The sequence below is a fragment of the Oryzias latipes genome, chromosome 11, assembly GCF_002234675.1.
Source record: "Oryzias latipes chromosome 11, ASM223467v1".
NCBI classification, from domain to species: Eukaryota; Metazoa; Chordata; class Actinopteri; order Beloniformes; family Adrianichthyidae; genus Oryzias; species Oryzias latipes.
Genome location: NC_019869.2, coordinates 3,080,176 through 3,100,345, shown reverse-complemented (window position 1 = coordinate 3,100,345; position 20,170 = coordinate 3,080,176). Strand labels below are relative to the sequence as shown.

At 40.0% G+C, this 20,170-nt stretch overlaps 2 protein-coding genes across 4 annotated transcripts in view; one reads left to right on the top strand and one right to left on the bottom strand.

Moving 5' to 3' along the window:
- The window catches only part of LOC101155444 (tenascin), a 36,412-nt gene that overhangs the window by 13,528 nt on the left and 2,714 nt on the right, over positions 1-20,170 (top strand). Inside the window, exons 7-17 of one of the 2 annotated variants that reach the window (XM_020706936.2) lie at positions 8,851-9,004; positions 9,341-9,610; positions 10,059-12,395; positions 14,270-14,392; positions 15,300-15,443; positions 15,703-15,822; positions 17,653-17,805; positions 18,217-18,353; positions 18,475-18,604; positions 18,685-18,836; positions 19,334-19,430. In XM_020706936.2, coding sequence (XP_020562595.1) covers positions 8,851-9,004; positions 9,341-9,610; positions 10,059-12,395; positions 14,270-14,392; positions 15,300-15,443; positions 15,703-15,822; positions 17,653-17,805; positions 18,217-18,353; positions 18,475-18,604; positions 18,685-18,836; positions 19,334-19,430 — 3,817 coding nt within the window. The remainder of the gene's footprint in view (positions 1-8,850; positions 9,005-9,340; positions 9,611-10,058; positions 12,396-14,269; positions 14,393-15,299; positions 15,444-15,702; positions 15,823-17,652; positions 17,806-18,216; positions 18,354-18,474; positions 18,605-18,684; positions 18,837-19,333; positions 19,431-20,170) is intronic. The other variant, XM_011480918.3, reaches the window with a different exon arrangement.
- LOC111948254 lies at positions 2,539-4,503 on the bottom strand. Of its 2 annotated transcripts, XM_023960333.1 has the most exons (3): positions 4,339-4,503; positions 3,235-4,181; positions 2,539-3,149 (listed from the first exon to the last, which is right to left on the bottom strand). In XM_023960333.1, the coding sequence occupies exons 2-3, from the start codon at positions 3,418-3,420 to the stop codon at positions 2,601-2,603; spliced, it is 735 nt and encodes a 244-aa protein (XP_023816101.1). In that variant the 5' UTR covers positions 3,421-4,181; positions 4,339-4,503; the 3' UTR covers positions 2,539-2,600. The 2 variants fall into 2 exon arrangements, with proteins under 2 accessions (XP_023816101.1, XP_023816102.1); XM_023960334.1 differs by lacking the exon at positions 4,339-4,503 and having other exon boundaries at positions 3,235-4,289.

Genomic DNA, 20,170 nt, shown 5'->3' with positions numbered 1-20,170 from the left:
ATGTCCATGGAAACCAGAGTCCAACAGTGTGACATATTAATTTAAAAGAACACATTTTTTCAATGGTTTATGTGAAGACAGCGTTGCAGACTGCTTTTTTTCCACGGAACCTAAAAGATAATTCAGGGAGACGGCGTTGTTGGTGATGGCGTTGGCAGCTCATGCAGCCTCACGTCATCTGATGCTCAGGCCGTGATGAACACAAACCTCCACATAGCAACTACGTCTATGTAAAAAAAACCTCCAGTCTCATCTTGTTTTCTGAGACTCAAGACCAATTTATACTTTTTTTTTTAAATAACCCACCTGTGAGATGAGGCACCGTAAAACCCAACTAAGTAAAATGTAAAGAAATATGATCATTCTAAATATGCAGATTTAATTGTTTCATTACATTTATTTAAGTTTTTTTAAAAGGGATTATTAAAACAAATCAAAGTTTCTCCGTTTATGGTAAAGAATGATGTACAGCTCCAACAATCTTCAGCTCTACTCATTTTGTTTTTGGAAGGTCAAAATGTCAACTGTATTAGAATTTAAATATGCATGCTTTGCTGCTATGTTTGGTTTATTGTACTCATCATTCGATGAACTGAAGCATTGCTCTGATGTTTTAAGCAGTTTCTATGTGTAAAATGTGAAAGAAAATATTTAAACTGGGCTCCAAACAAAGCACAATGTAAAAAAGTCCTTCACAATTACAGAACAGCTGCACCCATTTAGTTCTGTGACTGACGCGGTTTGACTTTGACTTGAACGCTGCTCACATTAAGTGCAAAAGGGGTGAGAGGCTTATTGTTCTTCACCGCTCACAACACCTCCCTGTGATGCTTTGAAACAGACAACTCTTTGGGCTCGTTGTGAGCGATCAGCGTTGACATTCAGCCAGACTTTAAAAACTCGCCTCAGCATCCTGGAAATGATTGTTTGCTGAGAAATTCAACCCAGAAACAGACCCTGCAGGATACAGTGAAATATCGTTACCTCACCAAGTTATTGCTAAAGTATCGTCTCTCCAGGGGGAGGGGTCACAAAGGCTATTAAACCTGTCTGTGTTCATCATAGCATTCACGATAAATGTAGGAACACAAGCAGATTGTTTGAAAAGAGATAAAAATGTATTATATTGGTTGTAAAATGATGCAATAAAACTTAATGTTGGACATTATCAGCATTCCTAACATTATGAAGCTCTACCTGCATTATTTTCTTTAAAGGCAAAAGCCTGTTTTACATTTTTTTTTTTTTACCATGTGGTTAATTATTCAATTTGCCTGGGAGTTTCTGTCCAGACTCATTCAGACTCCTTAACGAACGTGTGCAGCCAACTGACTTACAAACGGTTCTGGTATTTTTGTGAGTCGTGTTCTGGAGACGAACTGAAGACGGCTTAAATGAAAACAGAAACTTCACTTTCAGTGTAAGGAAAAACATTTTTTTTTGCTGTAGATTGCTGTCTATCCAGCATGTTTTCTCACTCATTCTGTAAAAGCTGTGCAGTGAGATCATTATGATAATGGAGCAGCTGGAGGACCAACAGGAGGAGAAAATAACCCCAACAAATCCCACAGAGACATAAAGGTTAAAAAACTTAAACTAGTGCAAACGTTGAGGAAATGCAATGTTGTTGGTTATGAAAAAACAACTGAGCTTTGAGAAATATGTTTTGATGTTTATTTCCTCTTTTTAGTGAACATGTCTGGAGTGATTATTGAAAATATGCAGATAATGACACTCTGTGCATGTCCCTTTAGTGTCTCTGATACAAAAGCATGCAGCTCCATCAATGCACAATGATTTGTATCAGAGAAATTGCCAGTTTTATTTACTAAAGCAACATTTTTTAACTCTGATAATCTAGTCACCCTCTGATCATCTTTTGGTCTGTTTTCAAAGCATTCCCAGTGTTCTTTTAACTAAAAGAAAACCTGTGTGGTTTTCATGACATGGTTCCTGCAGAGCGACAGTAGTTCATCTGAAATTTACCTCTGAGTTCTGGGGGGCACTATTAGCATGGAGCAACCCCTCCCCCCCTTCCCCTCTCCATTGCGGAGCGCTCAGAGCAGGGAGCTTGAGACCCATCCAACATATTTTCTGCCACAAATAAGCTTTTTTTGTCATCTCCTGATTCACAGTGATTTAAATAAAACATACACAAAAATTTCATTTTGAGCTGAACTTTCATGAGAAAAATGCCACACACAAAAAAACGTTTTAAAACAAGATTTTTCCACATGGGGGGTTTTGGTTGATTTGATTTTGTAGTTTCTTTTAGATCTGGTCACTCTGACAGTTGGCTTCTGTTTAACACTGAAAGTCCCAAGGAGCATTTTGTCTTTCTACCTATAAAACCCAAAGGGCAGACAATCAGCTGGAAGACTTTTAGCTAATCTCCTAAATCAACTGTGAACGACTGCTTTTCCTATGTAAATAAGGCAGATGCTGGTGGGGCTATCCTAAATCACTTCAATGAAACTTGTTTTTTATATTGCCATCTTTGGTGAAAGATCTTATTACTTTATTAAAAAAATAGTACATAGAATACATTTTTACACATATTTGCAAAGAATTCAAAAATTTAAGTGACTACATTTCACCCATCACTCACAATCCTGGCACTGCCATGGTATCTCTCTTCTGCATTTGCCACATGTGTATCTGTAGCAGTCAACGCATCGCACAGTGGCATGATTGTTCTTACACTTGTGCCTGACCTGACACGTGGCTCTTTTTCCAGGGCCGGGTGTGGGAGGTTGTTGTCGAAGCAATTCTTCTTTTTGTGCCTTCTTTGCATCCACATGAGAGTTAGCCAACTCTCTTGCAAGCTTTGCCAGGAAGTCCACTCCTCTCTCCTGCCTACCGGTGCATGCTTGGTACAGCACATGCGCATTCAGTGCTGCCATGTCAATCATGTTATAGAACACAGCGACCGGCCAGCGCCGTGTTCCTCTGCGGACAGTGTACTCCTGCATCATCTGGTCTATCACATCCACTCCGCACTTTGTGGTGTTGTAAAGGGCGACGGTGTTTGGCTTCCTTTTGGTGCTATTCTCAGTCTGAACCACGCTGTGCATGCTGCTAAGAATGTAGACGGTCTTCTTCCTTTTGGGCGCGTACACCGTCAGCGTGGCACCAGTGGTTGAAAACACCTAATTAAGATGCAAAGTTTTTATTTTCATAGCACTTTCACAAAAAAATTAGAAAGACATAAACATAGAGAGACCTGCCACATACCTGAGTGGTGAATTCATCACGGTCTGTCTGCCTAGCAGATTGTGGAATTTCCCGGCGAGTCTTGTTGACTGAGCCGAGGATGGTCGTCTTCCGGCTAAGCAGTTGTTGCGAAAGTGACAGCGATGTGAAGAAATTGTCCGTGGTAACGTTTCTGCCCTTGTCCAAGAATGGTTCCATCAGCCTCATCACAACATTTTCAGACAGTCGCTCCCCACCGGGATGACTGGGGTCCTTGCCAAGATATGGGAGGACGTTGCAAATGTACTTGGATTTTAAGTCATAAGCCACCCAAAACTTGATTCCAAACTTGTCAGGCTTAGTTGCAACATATTGCAGGAAACGGCAACAAGTCTTTGACGGGAAAAGCTGTTCACCAACAATGACGGGTCGACCAGGGTTGTAGGATGTTATGCAGTTGGTGACAAATGATCCCCACAAATCGGAAATTGCAGCAAACTTATCAGTCTTTGCTCGGTCACTGCGGGTGGACCTGTCATCAAAGCGTAGGTGTCACATGATGCCTTGGAAGCGGTCACGGGACATGGTTCGAATGATCTGTGGGTTTCCAAGGTTTGCTGACCAGCAGTCACCTAGTGCTGGAACCTTGGTAAGCCCCCGCAAGATGACAATTGCAACAAATGCCATTAGTTCAGGGAGGCCCATGAACCAATCATCATGCTCTGTTTGCTGTGCATGTTGAACGGTCCATTCTTGAATGCTGTGAAGCATTTCAAGACTGATAAAACAGAGGAAGCTCTGAAGGCGACTTGAGATACTTCTCCTGGCTTTATCTGTTGGCTCTCCATCTCCGGTGTACGCTTCGATAGGGGTGAAATGGAGACGCTCCCCCACCTGTTCTTCACGCCAAACTGTGCTATCTTTTGCTGTGTCTGTCCCGTCAGTCGACAGACGAGGTTTTTTTGGGGGTTGAGGTACAGTCTCTTCATCTGCAATGTGAACAAGTTCAAATTGTGAGCAATGATCAAGACAAATGATATCACAAATGCATGCAGACACTAGTCCAGTATCTCCTCCTCTGTATCTGAACATTTTCTTGTTTGAAATGAAATAAGAAATTCGAAACAACATAAAATGAAATGCAACCTGAAGACAACTCAGACGGCTCAGAGTCTGAATCTGGCTGAAGGTCTATGTTGTCTCCATCCGAGTCACAAGGGTTTACTTTGCTCAGGATACTTTCCAATGCCTGCCGAGTGGAGAGTCTTTGCTGCATTTTTCTTCCTTAGGGAGGATGTTCACACAGCACAAATTTCCTGGGGCCACTGAAGTATAGGCTATGTTCAGTGAGGTTTTTATCCACCTCGGCACAAAAGGAATTACCTCTTATTTGTGAGCAAGCTGCTTCTATGGGTCTATAGATGTGCAATTTTACACCCATTGTTTACAACCAGGTGACGCCCTACAAGCCTACATGAACAATACTCTGCCAACGATCATCTCAACACAGTCAGTTAGCAGTCCTCTCTCCCCCATACAAACAAGCAACCCCCCCACCTCACACTCCCCTGCACATTCTTCAGGTAATGGCCACATTTACACACGAAATGATGCTCATTTTAGTCAACAGAGTGGCCAGCTAGCATCTTCTTGGCTAAAAGAGGTCCAGAAAAGGCTGGGACTTCTAGTGTTAAGAGAAGACTGAGAGTCTTTCTAATTCAAAGTTGGTCATTACAGGATAGTCTGGCTTTTTGCTGATCTTTGATTTGGAAGTTGAACTTGCAAAGCTAATGCAAGCTTTGCATTAAAGACCCGCTCCTTTGAATACTGTTGTTTTTAGTGTTTTTTATTGTGTTCCTGTGGCATTTTTCTCCTGATAGAGGACATATAAAGAGAACATGAAGCTCAATATTGCATTTTTGAGTATTTCTTCATTGAAATCCTTGTGAATGAAGAGCAGACAAAAAATGTTGCATTTGTAGATGTGACGGACTGGGAATTCTTTTACAACCAAACAATGAAAACTCAAATTAATAACTTTTAGATGACAGAATGAAGGATATTTTTTAGCTGACACTTTTATGAGTTATGCAGTCGTTGATGTTTTCTAAAAAAAAAATTAAAAAAAAGTAATTACAAGGTGTCCAGTAGCCATTGTGTCTCAGTGCTGCCATGTTGTTTCAAACAAATTCCTTTCGCAGTTTTTAAATTTATTCTGAAACCAAAACAGCGACAAACAAGCAGGACAGAACTTCAGAAACGAAAGACTCAAAAAAAAATAAAAAAACGAAACAAACTCCAGGATGTCCGGAGAAAAAGGATGCAGATGTTGGGCGCTTGTTGTCATGGAGACGTGCAAACACTTACAAACACAGCAGCTCCCCATTGAGGTGACATCACTGCAGCTGCGACACAGACAGACAGACAGACAGACAGGCGTCGCTGTGTGGAGGAACGATCAGGTTGCTGACATGAACGGAGAGACATCAGTGTCAGCTGATGAGCTGCTCGATGTCTCCTCTGAACACAGTTCCATTTTTACTCCAACTATCAGGTTTGACTATTTCCTGTGAAGAAACTAATGTCTAGAAGGATGCAGGGGTTACTTATGGTGACTATCTGAATGTAAATGAGGATTTTTCTCTTTGAATAATAAAATACTCATCTGCGAAACTGATAGTAGATTAAAAAAAGTAATCTTGAATTTGTTTTCACAAGTCAGCTGCTAGTTTTATGTAAAAAAGAAACAAAATGTCCATTGTCTCCAAAAATACTTGAGCTGGACCAGAGTATTTACAGGTTTTCTTACATATTGTTGCATCTCTGTCATGACTGCCTGTCAGAAATGCATGCCAGAGAGAAAAGTGAAGGCGAATAGAAACGATGGAGCCTCTGCTGGCATTCCCTAACCGATCTTACGGAGTCCTTAATCGTGTTTTCACTTTCAACATAAGCAGCACTGAGGATAAAATTAGAGAAAGAAAAAACCCACAAAATGCCTAAAGAATCGTAGTTTTCTCAAGGAACTTAAGATTTGTTTTCCTTTCTCCAAAAACAGATCATCAGACCTTCCCTGTAAGCACTAATCTGTGAGCGCTGGTTGTTTTTTTGCTCCTCAGGAAAAAACAGATGTTTGGAGAGAGTTCATGATGAGCTGAGCTCAGCTGTCGTTCATTTCCTCCATGGCACCAAACGCCATGACTTCACAAAGTGGTCTGCCCAAACATTCACGGGGTTAACGCACTCCGTCTGTATAAAGGAACTTTAATGCTGAAGCCTGCACAGATCCCTGAGGACTCTAGAGAGCATGTCTTATCATGCATTTATGTTTTTTTATGTAGACATGGGCTTGCTTGTTTCTGGTAGACTGTTGATGTTCTCTGGGATTCATTCTAGTGCATTAAAGCTTAAGTGACGGATAAATAGACAAACAAGCATAAGTCTGATTTATGGCAACAAACTATACAAAATATACAATATAAATGTATTTTTTACGAGTGTAACGTCATATAGAAATGTACATATCTGCATTTTCCTTGTCTATTTGCTGACATATCCCTCTGCTGGTTTGGTCTGGACACACATCATCAGTACTGGAAGCAACGATTTATCTATTAGTGCAGTTTTTCCACTGATGATTCCATAATGGGTTTCCAAATAAAGTGAAGCCAACACAGTATGACATTACTGGTTTTACTGGAGTTTTTTTTCTTTTCTTTAGATGACCCTTATAAAGTTAAATTGGAGTTAAAAACTAAATGTACATAAATGGAACTGAATTTCTTTCCTCAGATTAGAAGATGCATGCCAGTAGTTTTGGTGTAGCAAATCTTTTTAAAACAAGATTCGGTTTTTATTGATTACTTTGAACAGATGGGGAAGCCAATTGTAGATTAAATACAACTGAATCCAAGACTTTATATGCGTAAATATACAGTGTATATATATATTACTAGAATAAAAAGATAACAAGAGTCAAAGATTGAAGTCTGTGTGCCTTTGACATTCCTCTCATAAATTCTAACGTCTTCAGATCGTTTTAAAGTTTGCTGTGCCTCGACTGGAAACTTCAACTTTTTCATGGCGTTACCCTCATGCACGTGAAAAAGAACGGACGCGTTCTGACATGAGGGCACGCAGCATTGTTCAGCACAGCAACCAGCTGTCCCTCATTCACATCGTGGAATCCATTCATTAGAAAGGCACGCACTCATGGGAGAAACAAGCTGCCGCTTTGGAGTCACGGAGCACTTCAAACATTCAAATTCATCAATTAAAGAGGAAGTCGGTGGCTTTGTGAGCAGGAAATCACCCTGCAGCCGAAAACCATCTGGACTCCAATTATAGAAACAAGCTTCTTCCCCATAAATAGATGACATTTTCTATTTCTGCCCAGTTTAGCTTTTTTAAGGCCTTTTTAATGTAAACTTAGGGATCTGTCATCTGATTTTCACCATCAGGTCTGAAGAGGAAACAAAGAATCAACAGTCAGCTTTACATTTCTGTGCTGTGAACCCACAGCGGTACAAACATGCAAACTTCAGCGACTACCCATAAAAATACAAATTATGAAGCCTTTGTCTCCCAACCTCCTAAGTCAATTAATACTCGAACAGTATTACTAAAGACGTTTTTCTTGTTCTCTGATTGATTAAAGAAAACCACAGATTTTAAAGTTTAGCCTCAAAACTCTCACTCCAGTTTCCTCCGGGGGGGTTTAAAGACCCTCAGCTGAAAGCAACAAACTACAGCCAGCAGCAACATCATCTGTCTGTGACGGTGTTTCCACTCATCAGCCTCCTCATGACGATCCCACTGATTATTTTTGCCGTCATGTGGGGAATGTGATTGTTTGCTGAACTGTCTAAACTCTAGTCAACAGACAGAAACATTCATGACTTGAACAATCAATGATATTGTAAAGGAAATGTGAATTGTGTTTCTGTTCCAGCCCTAATTTTGTGATTGACCATATGTGCTGCCTCTTGTATTTACCAAAGACTTATGTTGAGAAGCTCTTGTTTAAGATTAAATACCAAGTCAAAAGAAAAATCCAATTAACAGTTTGCATTGCTTTATGAAACAAGACATTTTTTAAAGACCCACTCTGATGAAAATGGTGTTTTCCATGTTTCTGTGGCATTTTCTCATGACATAGGGCAAATATAAAGGGATTTTAGCAGAAATTTGCTTTTCTGAGTATTTCTTTATTCAAATCCCTGTGAATCAGGAGCAGACGAAACAAAAAAAAAGCTGTTTGAAAAAGCTTGTAGCTATGAAGCTACAACAGTTAGTGTCTTGTAGACAACTAGATCCATGCACGTCTTGGTTTTCCTCGTTCGAGGGGTCATCTGGCTCTAAACTATACGGCTGGATAGCTCAAATATTGCTCGCTGTTTTTGTTGCAGCGGTAATGCTTTGGGTTTTAAGGGAGACCATGTAGACAGATGGATGATGGGAAGTGGGGACGGGCTTCCTCCACGCTAACAGTGCCGTTCACAATCATAATTAAAAGACCAATGGGAATGATTTTATAATGAATTAAAAGATGATCAGAGTGGGACTTGAAAGCCAAAGAACAATAGTTACATTTAAAATGTCATACATCTCAATAGGATCTCCTAAGTGGCTGTCCATTCTCCTTTCTTTGTCCTTTAGAAAGAAGGTGACCAGCAGATAGAGCTGCAAGTGGGAGGACATCTGACCACCTTCACTCAGACTGGTCTGGCTGCCGGACAAAAGTACAGAGTCAGCATTGTTGGAGAGCTCAAAGGCAGACGGGGCATTGAGAGCAACACTGAATTTATGACCCGTGAGATTCTGCCCTTATTTGTACATTTACTGACTGTTGCAACTGTGCTGCTCACTTTTATTCCAACCAAACAGCAAATGTTGGAAATGGTCGGTCATGATAAATCCGTCATTGTTCATTTTTTGTCCTAATCTAAAAACAAATCAAAAGTTTGACACAATTACTAATCTAGCTGTAAACGCGTTTTGCTCTTGGTCCATAAAAAAGGAAGGGTTGGACACAAAACAGCTTCAGTTGATAACAGAAAACAAAAATAATGAGTTTTCTGGCATGTGTCAGCAAAACAGGAAGGTTATGACTCCTAACTGTGTCTTATTTTAATCTGTTCATCATCAGTCATTTCTGGTCCAACCAATCTTCGAGTTGTCAAGACGACCTCCACCACAGCAGTGGTACAGTGGGAGCCTTCACAGGGGGCCATTGATAGATACCGTTTGACCATCAGCCCACTCGATGGAGTAGGGAGAACTCGAGAAATGACCGTAGGCCCTGGAGAAAGCTCTGCTCTCATTCAGCGGTTGGAGGCGGGGCGTGTGTATGACATCATACTCGTGGCGGAGAAGGGGCTGAGCCGAAGCCAACCAGCAACCACCCAGGCGGTTCCTGGTGAGTAATAAACTACCAGTAAAATATCCTGCAGTTCACACCATTTTTAGCTTAACCAAGACAAAGGACGTATTGTAAACGACATTAAACGTTGTTAGTCAACTCTATAAAAACTTTATGTCCTGCTCATTAAACGTTAGATGCATTTGAATGTCCTCATGATTCTCTGTGTTGCATCCTCTAAAAGTTCATGTTTTTTTCCCAACTACTGCTAAACTCAGTAACAAGGTTTACTTTTCAGCACAGATTTAAACTTCATATTATTTCAATTTTCTCCCTACAGGTTTTACATGGACACCTTCTGTAAATTAGTTTTTTGTCTCTTACTAACCAAAAAGTTATTTTTCTAGTTTCCTCAAGGTGATGGACATTAAAACTTTCTTTTTTCTCCTTTGGATCTAATATGTTCATGATTAAAATGCATTATTAATGCCTGATCCATTTATAGGCAAGACAATACCCGGGATGGAAAAAGAGGCTTTGGCCTTGCAGGTCCCTCAAGCGCCTGGAGAAGATATTAGCAGCACGGACCAGGAACTGAACCCATCATCTAAAGAGAAACAGAGTACAACGGAAGATGGGGGTCAAGCTGATTTAGTAGGGTTCAAAAGTTCAAGTAACCCAAACAGAAATTATTCCTCCACTGTAATAGCTAGAACAAAGCCTTTGCCTGGTCAAATTCTGACGGGAAATGTCACCAGACCCAAAGATGCGGAAAGGGCTACAGTTTCAAGTACAAAGTTTCCTAACTGGCATTCTTATAACCGCACAAGAGTTGCACCAGGAGTGAGAAGGGTTGTCTCTAGGCATCCGATAAAGTCAACCAAACAAGCTAAACCAGGTGTTTCCAACATCAACGACTCTGTTGGAGTCACAAGTTTGGATCCACCAATTTCTGCTTGGAGAGATGCCACAAATCCAGTCGTAATTCCTGCCAATGAATCAGAACCTCAAAAGCCTGAGGAACCAACGTCTACGCTTGGCTCAAACGTACAGCCCCAAGGTGACACTGTTGAGCTTAGACGTGACACAGGGATCTTACATAACCAAGAAAATAAGTATCTAAATAAAATGAAGGGGAAACATGTCAGATTACCCCTGAGGGCCAAACTCAGTGGTAGTAGAGAGAATGAGGAAGGGCAGGGAGAAAGCTCAATGAGCACGGACCTGAAGGCTGCTCCTCCACAAACAGTAAGCGACCATGACACTACTCCAGACAAACCATTTAGTGAAACATTTGACAGTTTGAATATTACGACTAAATCTGTCCTTCTATCCAAACCAGTGAACCTCTCAGCTGATGCAGAAACAGTGAGCAAGCAGATTACAGGTGGACTGAAGCCCCTTTCTTCCTCTTCTGTATCTTATTCACAACCATCATTGAACTCATTAAATTCTAAATCTGCATCACATGCAAATTCACTTACACCCCAGCGCCGCATGCATTATCGTGGGAACACAAATCGAAAATACAGGAGACCTCAGAATAAAACTCACCAACAGCTAAGAACTCCCCAGGACTCTAGGTTGAACCAAACAAAACAAGAATCATTGCCCTCATCCTCTCTGCCACTTGCAGTTAATGAAATGGTGAGGGATAAGATAGCAAACAGAAGATTAACAACGGGGCGTAGATCAGATGGAGCTGAACATGTGCCGACGGAAAGGAGAAGATTTGTTTTTCCACCACCAAGACGTCCCCCCAATCCCTCTTTCACAAGAGGTCAGAATCAAACATTTACAAACACAGAAGTTTTGTCTCTTCAAACGACTAACCCCAAAGATGCCCCACCTCATGACCCTGAGCCAAAAAGAGAAGAAAGAAAATGGGTTGGAACGGGGAAATCCATACCCAACCTTTCATCTCAGCACATCACAAGACGAAATGGACGCCCTTTATCCCTCGAGCCAAACTTACATCGCCGACCACCATATGGTGGAGCTTACCAAAACACAAGAAGCATGAGACCACCACATAACCGACCTATTCCCAAATCTCTCCCAACCAAAATGCCAAGCAAAACTGCTGTAAGTCAAAATGATGAACTAAAAAAGAATAGCACTCCTGACAACCAAGAAAGGGGGCAGAGTCTCAACAGATCTATCCATGGATCCCAAAAGACTCAGTCAGGAGAAAAAGAAACAGTTCCAATTGTTGAAAATGCTCAGATAGACAGGGACAGCGCAAACACCAGAGCACAACCTCCTGAAATGGAAAGGGAAGACAACTCGTTGATTGATACAGAAAAAACTTCTGAGTTTCATTTCCAAAAAGAGAAAACTAACTCTGAGGGTGTTGGTGAGAAATATAAAGGTATCTCCTCTCATCAAACAAATTACTCAGAAGAAACGATAATCAACCCAGAATCTGAAAAGACAGTGGGGGCAACAAAAGATGCCACTTCTGCTGGAGAACCTTTGGAGTTTGTCAAAGTGACAAACCGAAGCACAGATGGATTTACGCTCACATTGGGCACACCAGAGGGGAAGTTCGGACATTTTGTTGTGAGCTCTACAGAGGCTAAAAAGGCGGAAGAATTGCCAAGGAAGGAAGCTGAACAAAATAATTTGACTCAAGAACCAAAAAATGGTGCGATTGTAGATGACAACTATGTCGGGCGAAGCACCAATGGAGCCAAACCAACGGAAAGTAAAACAGTGCAGCCTGGATCAGCTCAATTGCACCAGTTCAAGGATCTGCCTTCACAGACGCAATACAACGTCCCCTTGCCGGGAATGGGTCCCGGCCTTCAGTCCAGTCAGCACAAGCTTGTCATCAGTACAGGTACCAGCCTCTGTATCAGTAGATGTTGTCATAAAGGACAATGTTGTACGATTACTTAGCCAAGTTTTACCCATGAATACATGGCCTTTCATTCTCGTTCTTTCGCCTCCATCCAATTTTTATCAGCATAAAAGTCCTGCCAGTACCTTTCATCTTCACTGTGCTTCGTGTTAAACTGATCACAATATATGTTGTTTCGTTAACTAAACATCACCCGTCTTGACTGTGATTGGAATGATTTGTTTTAAATGCTCGCTGCATTTCACTTTCAAGAGTCCAGACACTATGGTGCTCTTGAAAAAAATGAATGCTTCAAATACACAATTCTAGAATTGTCATCCCACGTGCTTTGTGTTTCAGTGTGTTTACTGTCATGTGATGTTTTGTGCGTGCTTGTCTATGTTAATGTACAAATTAAAAAACAATATCGTTGCTATTCATGTTCACAAATGACGTCACATTCTTCAATACTTCTTTCAAAATTATTGCCATTTGTCTTTTTATTTGATGTCAAATCTCAGGTGTGAACTAGCACTTCAGTCTTTAATAATGCTTTTTACTACAAAAAGTTCCCACAGACATGACAGGTCAGGCATATGCAATTTATATTTTAAGCAGAGTGTGTGAAGAGCCACACATTGGATTTATTGCTGATATTTTCGGAACAGACACACTGACAACTACAAAGGTCATTTTGTTGTGGCAGCTAAATGTATTCTTTTATATTTGAACAGGCTTTATAGTATTTCAATTTTATGGCTTTATTGAACATATTCTTTTGTTTAGCAATAGTGATAACTTGTCTCCCCATTCCTCTTTTATTTTGAAGTCTACTGGTTTTTAGATTTGCCCTGCATCAAAACGTTTTTGGTAAATTTAAACCCACAAGAACACCTAGATTCACATTTTGACTTTTTGTGGCTTTTTGTAAAGAAATGGGTTTGGTTGGGGATCTAGTATGGAGTCCTGAGGCACTCCCACAATTTCTGATACTGTGCATATTTGAGCCAAAGCATCTCTTTCCAGATCATCCAACTCTGAACCCAATCCCAGTTTTTTCAAAGTCTCAGTCCTACTGTATCAGACAACTGAGTTGGCATCAAAAGCAACACTAACAGCATACCTCCTCTTATTTTGTGCTGCTTTGGTCTTCTCTCATTCAGGGTAAGCTAACAGCCAGCTTCACTGACACTCATCTCATCTCTCACCTGTCCAGGGTAAGACCACAGCTGGTCACTTTATGTTTGGTCTTGTCTTCCCCCTTCTAAATGCAAAACTTGGCTAAAGTCAAGAAAAAATCTGCGAGCAAGTCCGTTTTCTTTATGATTTGATCAAATTCAAATGTTTTTGTGTATTTTTCATCCTGTGTGTAACTCTGCTGGCAACCCTGTCCAATGAAAGTCTAAATGATCTCCGATTTATTCCTTCTTTGAAATTGTCTGTTTGTCCTCCTCTGTTTTGTCATCGTTTATTTCTGCCACACTTTTATTTTCAGGTATGACTGAAAGTAGTCATCTTTTGTTCTGTTGCTGCCCAGGACCCATCATCTGCATTAAATGTTTTCAATGTATGTCTGTATATAACATGTATACTGTATATATGTTTGCACTGTACATATATACATATCAAGCTGCAGGAGCACTATTTGTCTGAATGAACAAATAGGAATACACCATACTTTTCCTTCTTCCAGTGGCCACTTTTGTCAAATTGACTTCTTTTTTTCTTTAAAAAGTTCATGTGACTAGTCCTCTTTTGATTAAATGTCTTAACTTTCTCTTTTCACTCCCATGTTTTCCCATCTCATGACTTACGTTGGACAGTAGGTTCTCCTGAATTGCATGTTTTCTAGCTCTCCTGTTGTCATCCTGCAGGCCCAGAGCCTCCAACCAACATTGCCTTCAGTAAGGTGACGGAAAACTCTTTGACGGTGTCGTGGACTAAACCCAGGAGTCGAGTTAGTGGTTTTAAAGTCACTTATACCCATGCAGATGAGGGTAAGAACCTTTTTTTTTTTTACCATAAAAGTTTATTATTGCATTGTTTATGTGTGTTTTCAAATAGTTATTTATTCAAACTCCTTATTTGCACTACAGCACCACTCTGTCTTATTAGTAGTAAATCATTTATTTCCCATTTAGTGTGGAATCTGCATCTATTTCTTATATAAATTATATATAAAGGTATTATATGAAGAAGACATCAGATGGCAATCTCTATTCATATCCATACAATTCATGAGCAAAGATGAGTCAGACGCAGGAATGCCTGCTTTTCCTTAATTTAGCATCCAATGTCTGTTTGGTATTTGAATTAAAGAGTGACTCCTTCTCTCAGCACACTCTCCTCTTTATTTTATCTTTCTCTGTCAGTCACAATGGGATTTTTGAATTTCTATAAAATATTTATTCAAACTTGATGCATCACAAAATCAAAAAATCTTTTCATTAATAAAATGTTTTAAATGCTAGGATTTACAAAATGGACAGTTCTGCCCTAAAAGTAGAGGAGATTTGAATAAGTCTTATACTGAAAATTTTTGAGCCCTAATACAAGAGCTGCGCGTTGCAAGGTCAAACAGGTCAAACTTTGACCAATCACGGACTCAGATTTGGTGGTGCCATGTGGCATTCCATTCATTGGAAGTGTCAAATGATTGAAAATTGATCATGAAGGAGAAATTGATAATTGCGGTTTGTGCCTGGCCAGAAGGACACGACACCAAGTCTTTCATTTGTCTGAACATATTTCAACAAGCCTCTTCCAACTGACGGACATGCACAAGTAAACATAAACAGAAGAAAAAGAAAAAGAAGCCCCTCCCTGCTTGTCCAGTGTGAACACCGTGGGCTAAATGCTTTTAGCATTGTTTTTGAACGCATGTCATTGTTGTGTTCCTCATAGGTGAGCCGGTGTCAGTGACACTGGACTCGGGGGACTCCTCCCTTGACCTGTCTCGACTCTCTCCTGGATCCACCTATGAGGTCACCATCATCTCCACTCTTGGCCTGGACGAAAGTGACCCTATCAGAGACTCTGTCATGACACGTGAGTTAAACATCTTTCCAAACAGTTCTGAAAGAAACAGCATTTCGAGTCATTCAAAAATGTAGCATGAATAATTTGATCTACTGTTCTAGTGTTTTCCTAAATTCTTGTAGCAGGTGCTGGTTCTGGAAGGACGTGTAGAATAATTTGGCTTCCTTGGAGGATTTTCTTCCTGGCTGCATTTTGATGTGTTTGCATGGATCAGACGATTCTGTGTCTCTTTTCCTGCTTAATCTTTTATGACTTTTGCACTTTTCAGTTCCTGACCCCCCCACAGACCTGCGTGCCATAAATGTCACCGACTCCACAGCCTTGTTGTTATGGCGTCCAGCCTTAGCTGCCGTCTACAAGTACGCCATTGTTTATGGCTCAGAAACAGGTGAGCGGTGAACCTCTGAACTGCCTGTCCAGCAGCAAAACACACATCTGCGTCTGAAAGAACTCACAACAGGAATGCCGAAAATAATGAAACTATTTCCCAATTCTAACACTTGACCAGATCTGCATGCATGTTACGCGTAGGTCATCGATGTTTCATGCATTCGTCAACGTGCGCAGATGTCCGTAGAGGATTTCACCCAACGGGTCTTTGCATGGATTTGGTCATCATTGTTGAGAATTATGCAGTTTCTGCGTATTTTATGTAGTTTATACGCAATTATCACCTAAATCAAATGGAATTGTGCATGATTTTTGCAAGATGCACACACAAATTAGTGGCTTTCCACAACTGTTCCACATTTGTCCCCGTATGTCTAATGGACTTTTTAGGCACGTTTCAGACTTATAACTTTTATATCATGTTTACGGCGCACGTATTATGTTAAAATTACATAATTAAAGAACAAATCACTAAAGACTTTTAGCTTTTACATTGATTTAAGTTCTTTGTGTGGTTTATTTCGTACTTCTTCTGTGGTTTAAATTGGTTTATTTGGGATCCATCTGTGAACATTTAACTTAAAATATTCAAATATTCTTTCGGTTGTAATGCTTTCTTAAGGCAAATTGTTTAAGTATATAATTCATAAAATTAGCCCCCCTCCACCCCGTTTGATTTAATCCAGAACCCAATTTGGCAAAAGGAAAAAGCAGTAAAGATTTTTTTTAAATATATAACTGGAAACAAAGCAGGCATGAAGCTGCTAAGACGCATTAACCCCAAATAAGTCACTCAAAATTATCAAATATAATAATTATATTTTTACCAGGAGTAGGAAGGACTCAAATTCAAGATGTTTTGAGAGCAAAAATATTTAAGAACAAAAATTTACCCCAAACTTTGACAAAAATGACTCAAACACATCGGCAAGACTCCAGAACAAAACACAGAAAAACCAAAAAGCAAGTCCTTAATCACAGAAACACTAATAGAAAATTTTGAGCAGCTGTGACAAAAACCAGGTGAGAGCACAGGAGGGGGAGGAGCCAACACTGCTAACCTGCACTGATCATAACAGAGAAAATACAAAATGAAAATCATAAACAGAGGTATCACTATGATATTCAAAGTTCAAAAATGGCTTCCCTTACTAATGAAGCACATACACTAAAAACAATCAATGATGGTAAAGACAATGTTTAATGTCTTCCCTGCAGTTATTCCACATCTGAACCCCTCTTGTGGAATTACAGGGAAGTTTAGCTTTTGTTCTCACAGCTGGTTTCATAAACATTCAGGATCCTCTCAAACTGAATCCATTCTGTCTTTTAAATGGAATCATTGTTTTATGTCAAGGATAATAATTCAATTTCATAAAATATTGCCGAAATATACTTGACATGGCTGAAATATTTAGTAACATGAATCTGTGATGTACATTTAGGACAAACATGTACAGAAAAAAAAATGTTTGTAATGTAATTGCTGAGTCCAGCTTGTATCAAGCAGATGCAAAACAGATCATTTATCAGTGGATCTGAAGATTGGATCTACCCAAATTTAGAAGCGAAATATCTGCCACTTACAGTGCAATGCCTGTGTTTTCAATAAACTTTTAGCAGATGCAGGCTATTTCAATTGTTTGTTAAATAATTGATAAAGTGCATCATGTTCAATTAGCAGAGATAATTGACATTCCTATTCTAAGAATAGTGATTTTAAAATCTAAAGATTTGATGCAAAAAACCTACAGTGTAATCATCTTTTACCATCTCATTAAGTGGTTGTTTGTTGGGTTGAAGTGTAATTTCTCCGTGTTTTGTGCAGAATCACAGAAAAGGCTCACGGTTTCTGGAAATGCAGCAGAGCAGCAGCTCAGCTCTCTGAAGGAATCCACCACCTACACCGTCACCATAACCAGCCTCCTGGGCAGCCGGGAGAGTTCAGCAGCCACCACCAGCTTCACCACCACCGCCAGCGGTCAGTCAGCACCGACACACAGGAACATCCTTCACTTCATAGCCTCCTGACTACCAGCAGTGAACATAAGTCCTCTTTTGTCTAAACCTGGATGTCTCCCAGCCATTCATACTACTGAATTAAGTCGTGTTGGCATCTACAGAGAAGATTTGGCCGATTGAGCGACACCAAATGTGAAGGGGCAGAACTAGGGAATATATTTTTTGTTTGATTTAAAAAAAAATGCCTGAACAAAACTGTTTTTCTATGGTAGTCGAGAGGATAAACCCTATATTTCCATTTTTTGTAGACCCAGTAAATGTAAAATAGTGTGTGTGTGTGTGTGTGTGTGTGTGGTAAAGAAAGGAAATCAATGCTCAAACTTGTGTTAACGATATGTAAATGGTGACACTTTTTGGGGGTGACACTTAGGGAGGGATGCTGATGGACCACGAGACCTCCTTGCCACCAATGTAACACCCCGCACTGCGGTGTTGTCATGGAAACCACCATCAAAGCCTGCACAAAGATACTTACTGACCTATCGGACCCAAGGCCAAGAAATAAAGGTGATTCCATTGGTTTGATCGATATTTAGGTTTTTTCAGCAAAACCGTTTGTCCTAAAGTCAATATTTCATAATTATTCCATGTTGTGTCCTCCACTGAACCTCTGTAATACCCATGGCAGGAAGTGATTGTGGATGCCGCAGTGACACAGTATAACCTGACCCGACTACATCCGGGCTCTCTGTACTCAGTACAGCTGATCGCAATACGAGGACAACACAGACCCTCCATCTCCACCACATTCACGACCGGTACGTCTCTCTTTTTTACAAGAAACGTAATACATTTTTCTGAGTTTCTCTCACGCTCCTCCTTCGATGCACACCTTCAGGCATCCTGAAGTATCCCTACCCCACTGACTGCACCCAGGAGCTGCTGAACGGCATCCGCACTTCAGGAGAGGTGGAGATCTTCCCTCAGGGGAAGCTTGGAACACCCATGGTGGTTTACTGCGACATGGAGACAGATGGCGGGGGCTGGATGGTAAAGCTCCGTCTCCAAGCTTCACACTCGTCTTCAGTTGCAGATCTACTGTTTGTGTTGAACTTGTTTTTTAACAAATATGTCCTGCACTTCACTGCTAACACACTCTGCATTTCAATGCCTGTACCTGTACAATGTAATGGCAATAAAGTCTAATCTACTTCTAATTTAAGCTTGAATAATTAGCTCAGGACTACTCTTAACCTTTGTGCTGTCTTGTGGGGTCCAGATGACCCCACTCCAAACGTTAACATGCCTGCCTCCAAGGCACGTTAATGTTTGGAGTGGGGTCATCTGGACCCCACCAGACAGCACAAAGTTTAAGCCTAGTGATGCAAATGTACACCGGCTTCAAATTTACCTTAATGTCGCATCTACTTAAAGGAAAAACATGGGTCATTGTTTTTTTTTTTTAAAGCTGAAAAGAGTTTCAGGCGTCTAGGGGTGAATGTCATGGACCTCCAAACTGTAAACCTGCCTCTTTGTTTCATGCGCAGGTCTTCCAGAGGAGAAAAGACGGCTCTGAGGATTTCTTCAGAGGCTGGAAGGACTACGTAAAAGGATTTGGAAATCTGAATGGAGAGTTCTGGTTTGGTGAGGGAGGATGACAGTTAATATGATTTTAAAAAAAGTAAACAGGTGTTTGTGAGCTTTTAGCAGTAGCCATTTGTTTCATTTATAGTTCAGACATTTTGTTTATTTCTACAGGTTAATCAAGTTTTTAAAAATGAGTAAAAGCTTTAAAAAGCTATACTATCTACCTTTTTTGGTCTTATTTCCACTTTTTGTGGCATATTCAATCTATCCAAGCAATCCTAAAAATCAGTCAGTTTTGGCTTCACTGCACTTTACCATTTTTAGTAATGTGTATATTTTTGTAATTAAAAAACTTTTTTTTTGGTCATTCTTTATTTTTTTTTGTTTTCAGTTTAAATAGTCAATAAATGTAATGTACGGTGGCCCGGAAGTGCAAATCACATCAATAATCACTGAATGCAAAAACATATTAAAGATCACAAGAACAATTAAAAAGACAAAACAAGTGGTAAAAAATAAGATTATGTCTTGGAAATCAAAACATAATTCCAAAAAGAAAAAGGAAGAATTTTCAGAAAGGAAATTTACACATTAAAAAGAAATAAATTAATAAACAGAGAAAAAGTAAGTATTATGGAACAACACTGATTGGAAGATCATGTTTAAAGTTATTTTACTTTGAAAATATCTACTGACAGATAAATTTGGTAATTCCTCCATCGCCACATTTCTGATTCTAAACTCAAATTCATTCAATCATTAATTTCCCAAAATACCTACTTTTAAAAAATATATAT

Excerpts from the sequence above, each read along its gene's own strand:
- LOC111948254 (XM_023960333.1), bottom strand. The coding sequence starts at position 3,420 with ATGAGGCTGATGGAACCATTCTTGGACAAGGGCAGAAACGTTACCACG. Across the intron at positions 3,150-3,234 it reads GTGATGAATTCACCACTCAG|GTGTTTTCAACCACTGGTGC; the intron begins GTATGTGGCAGG and ends CATCTTAATTAG.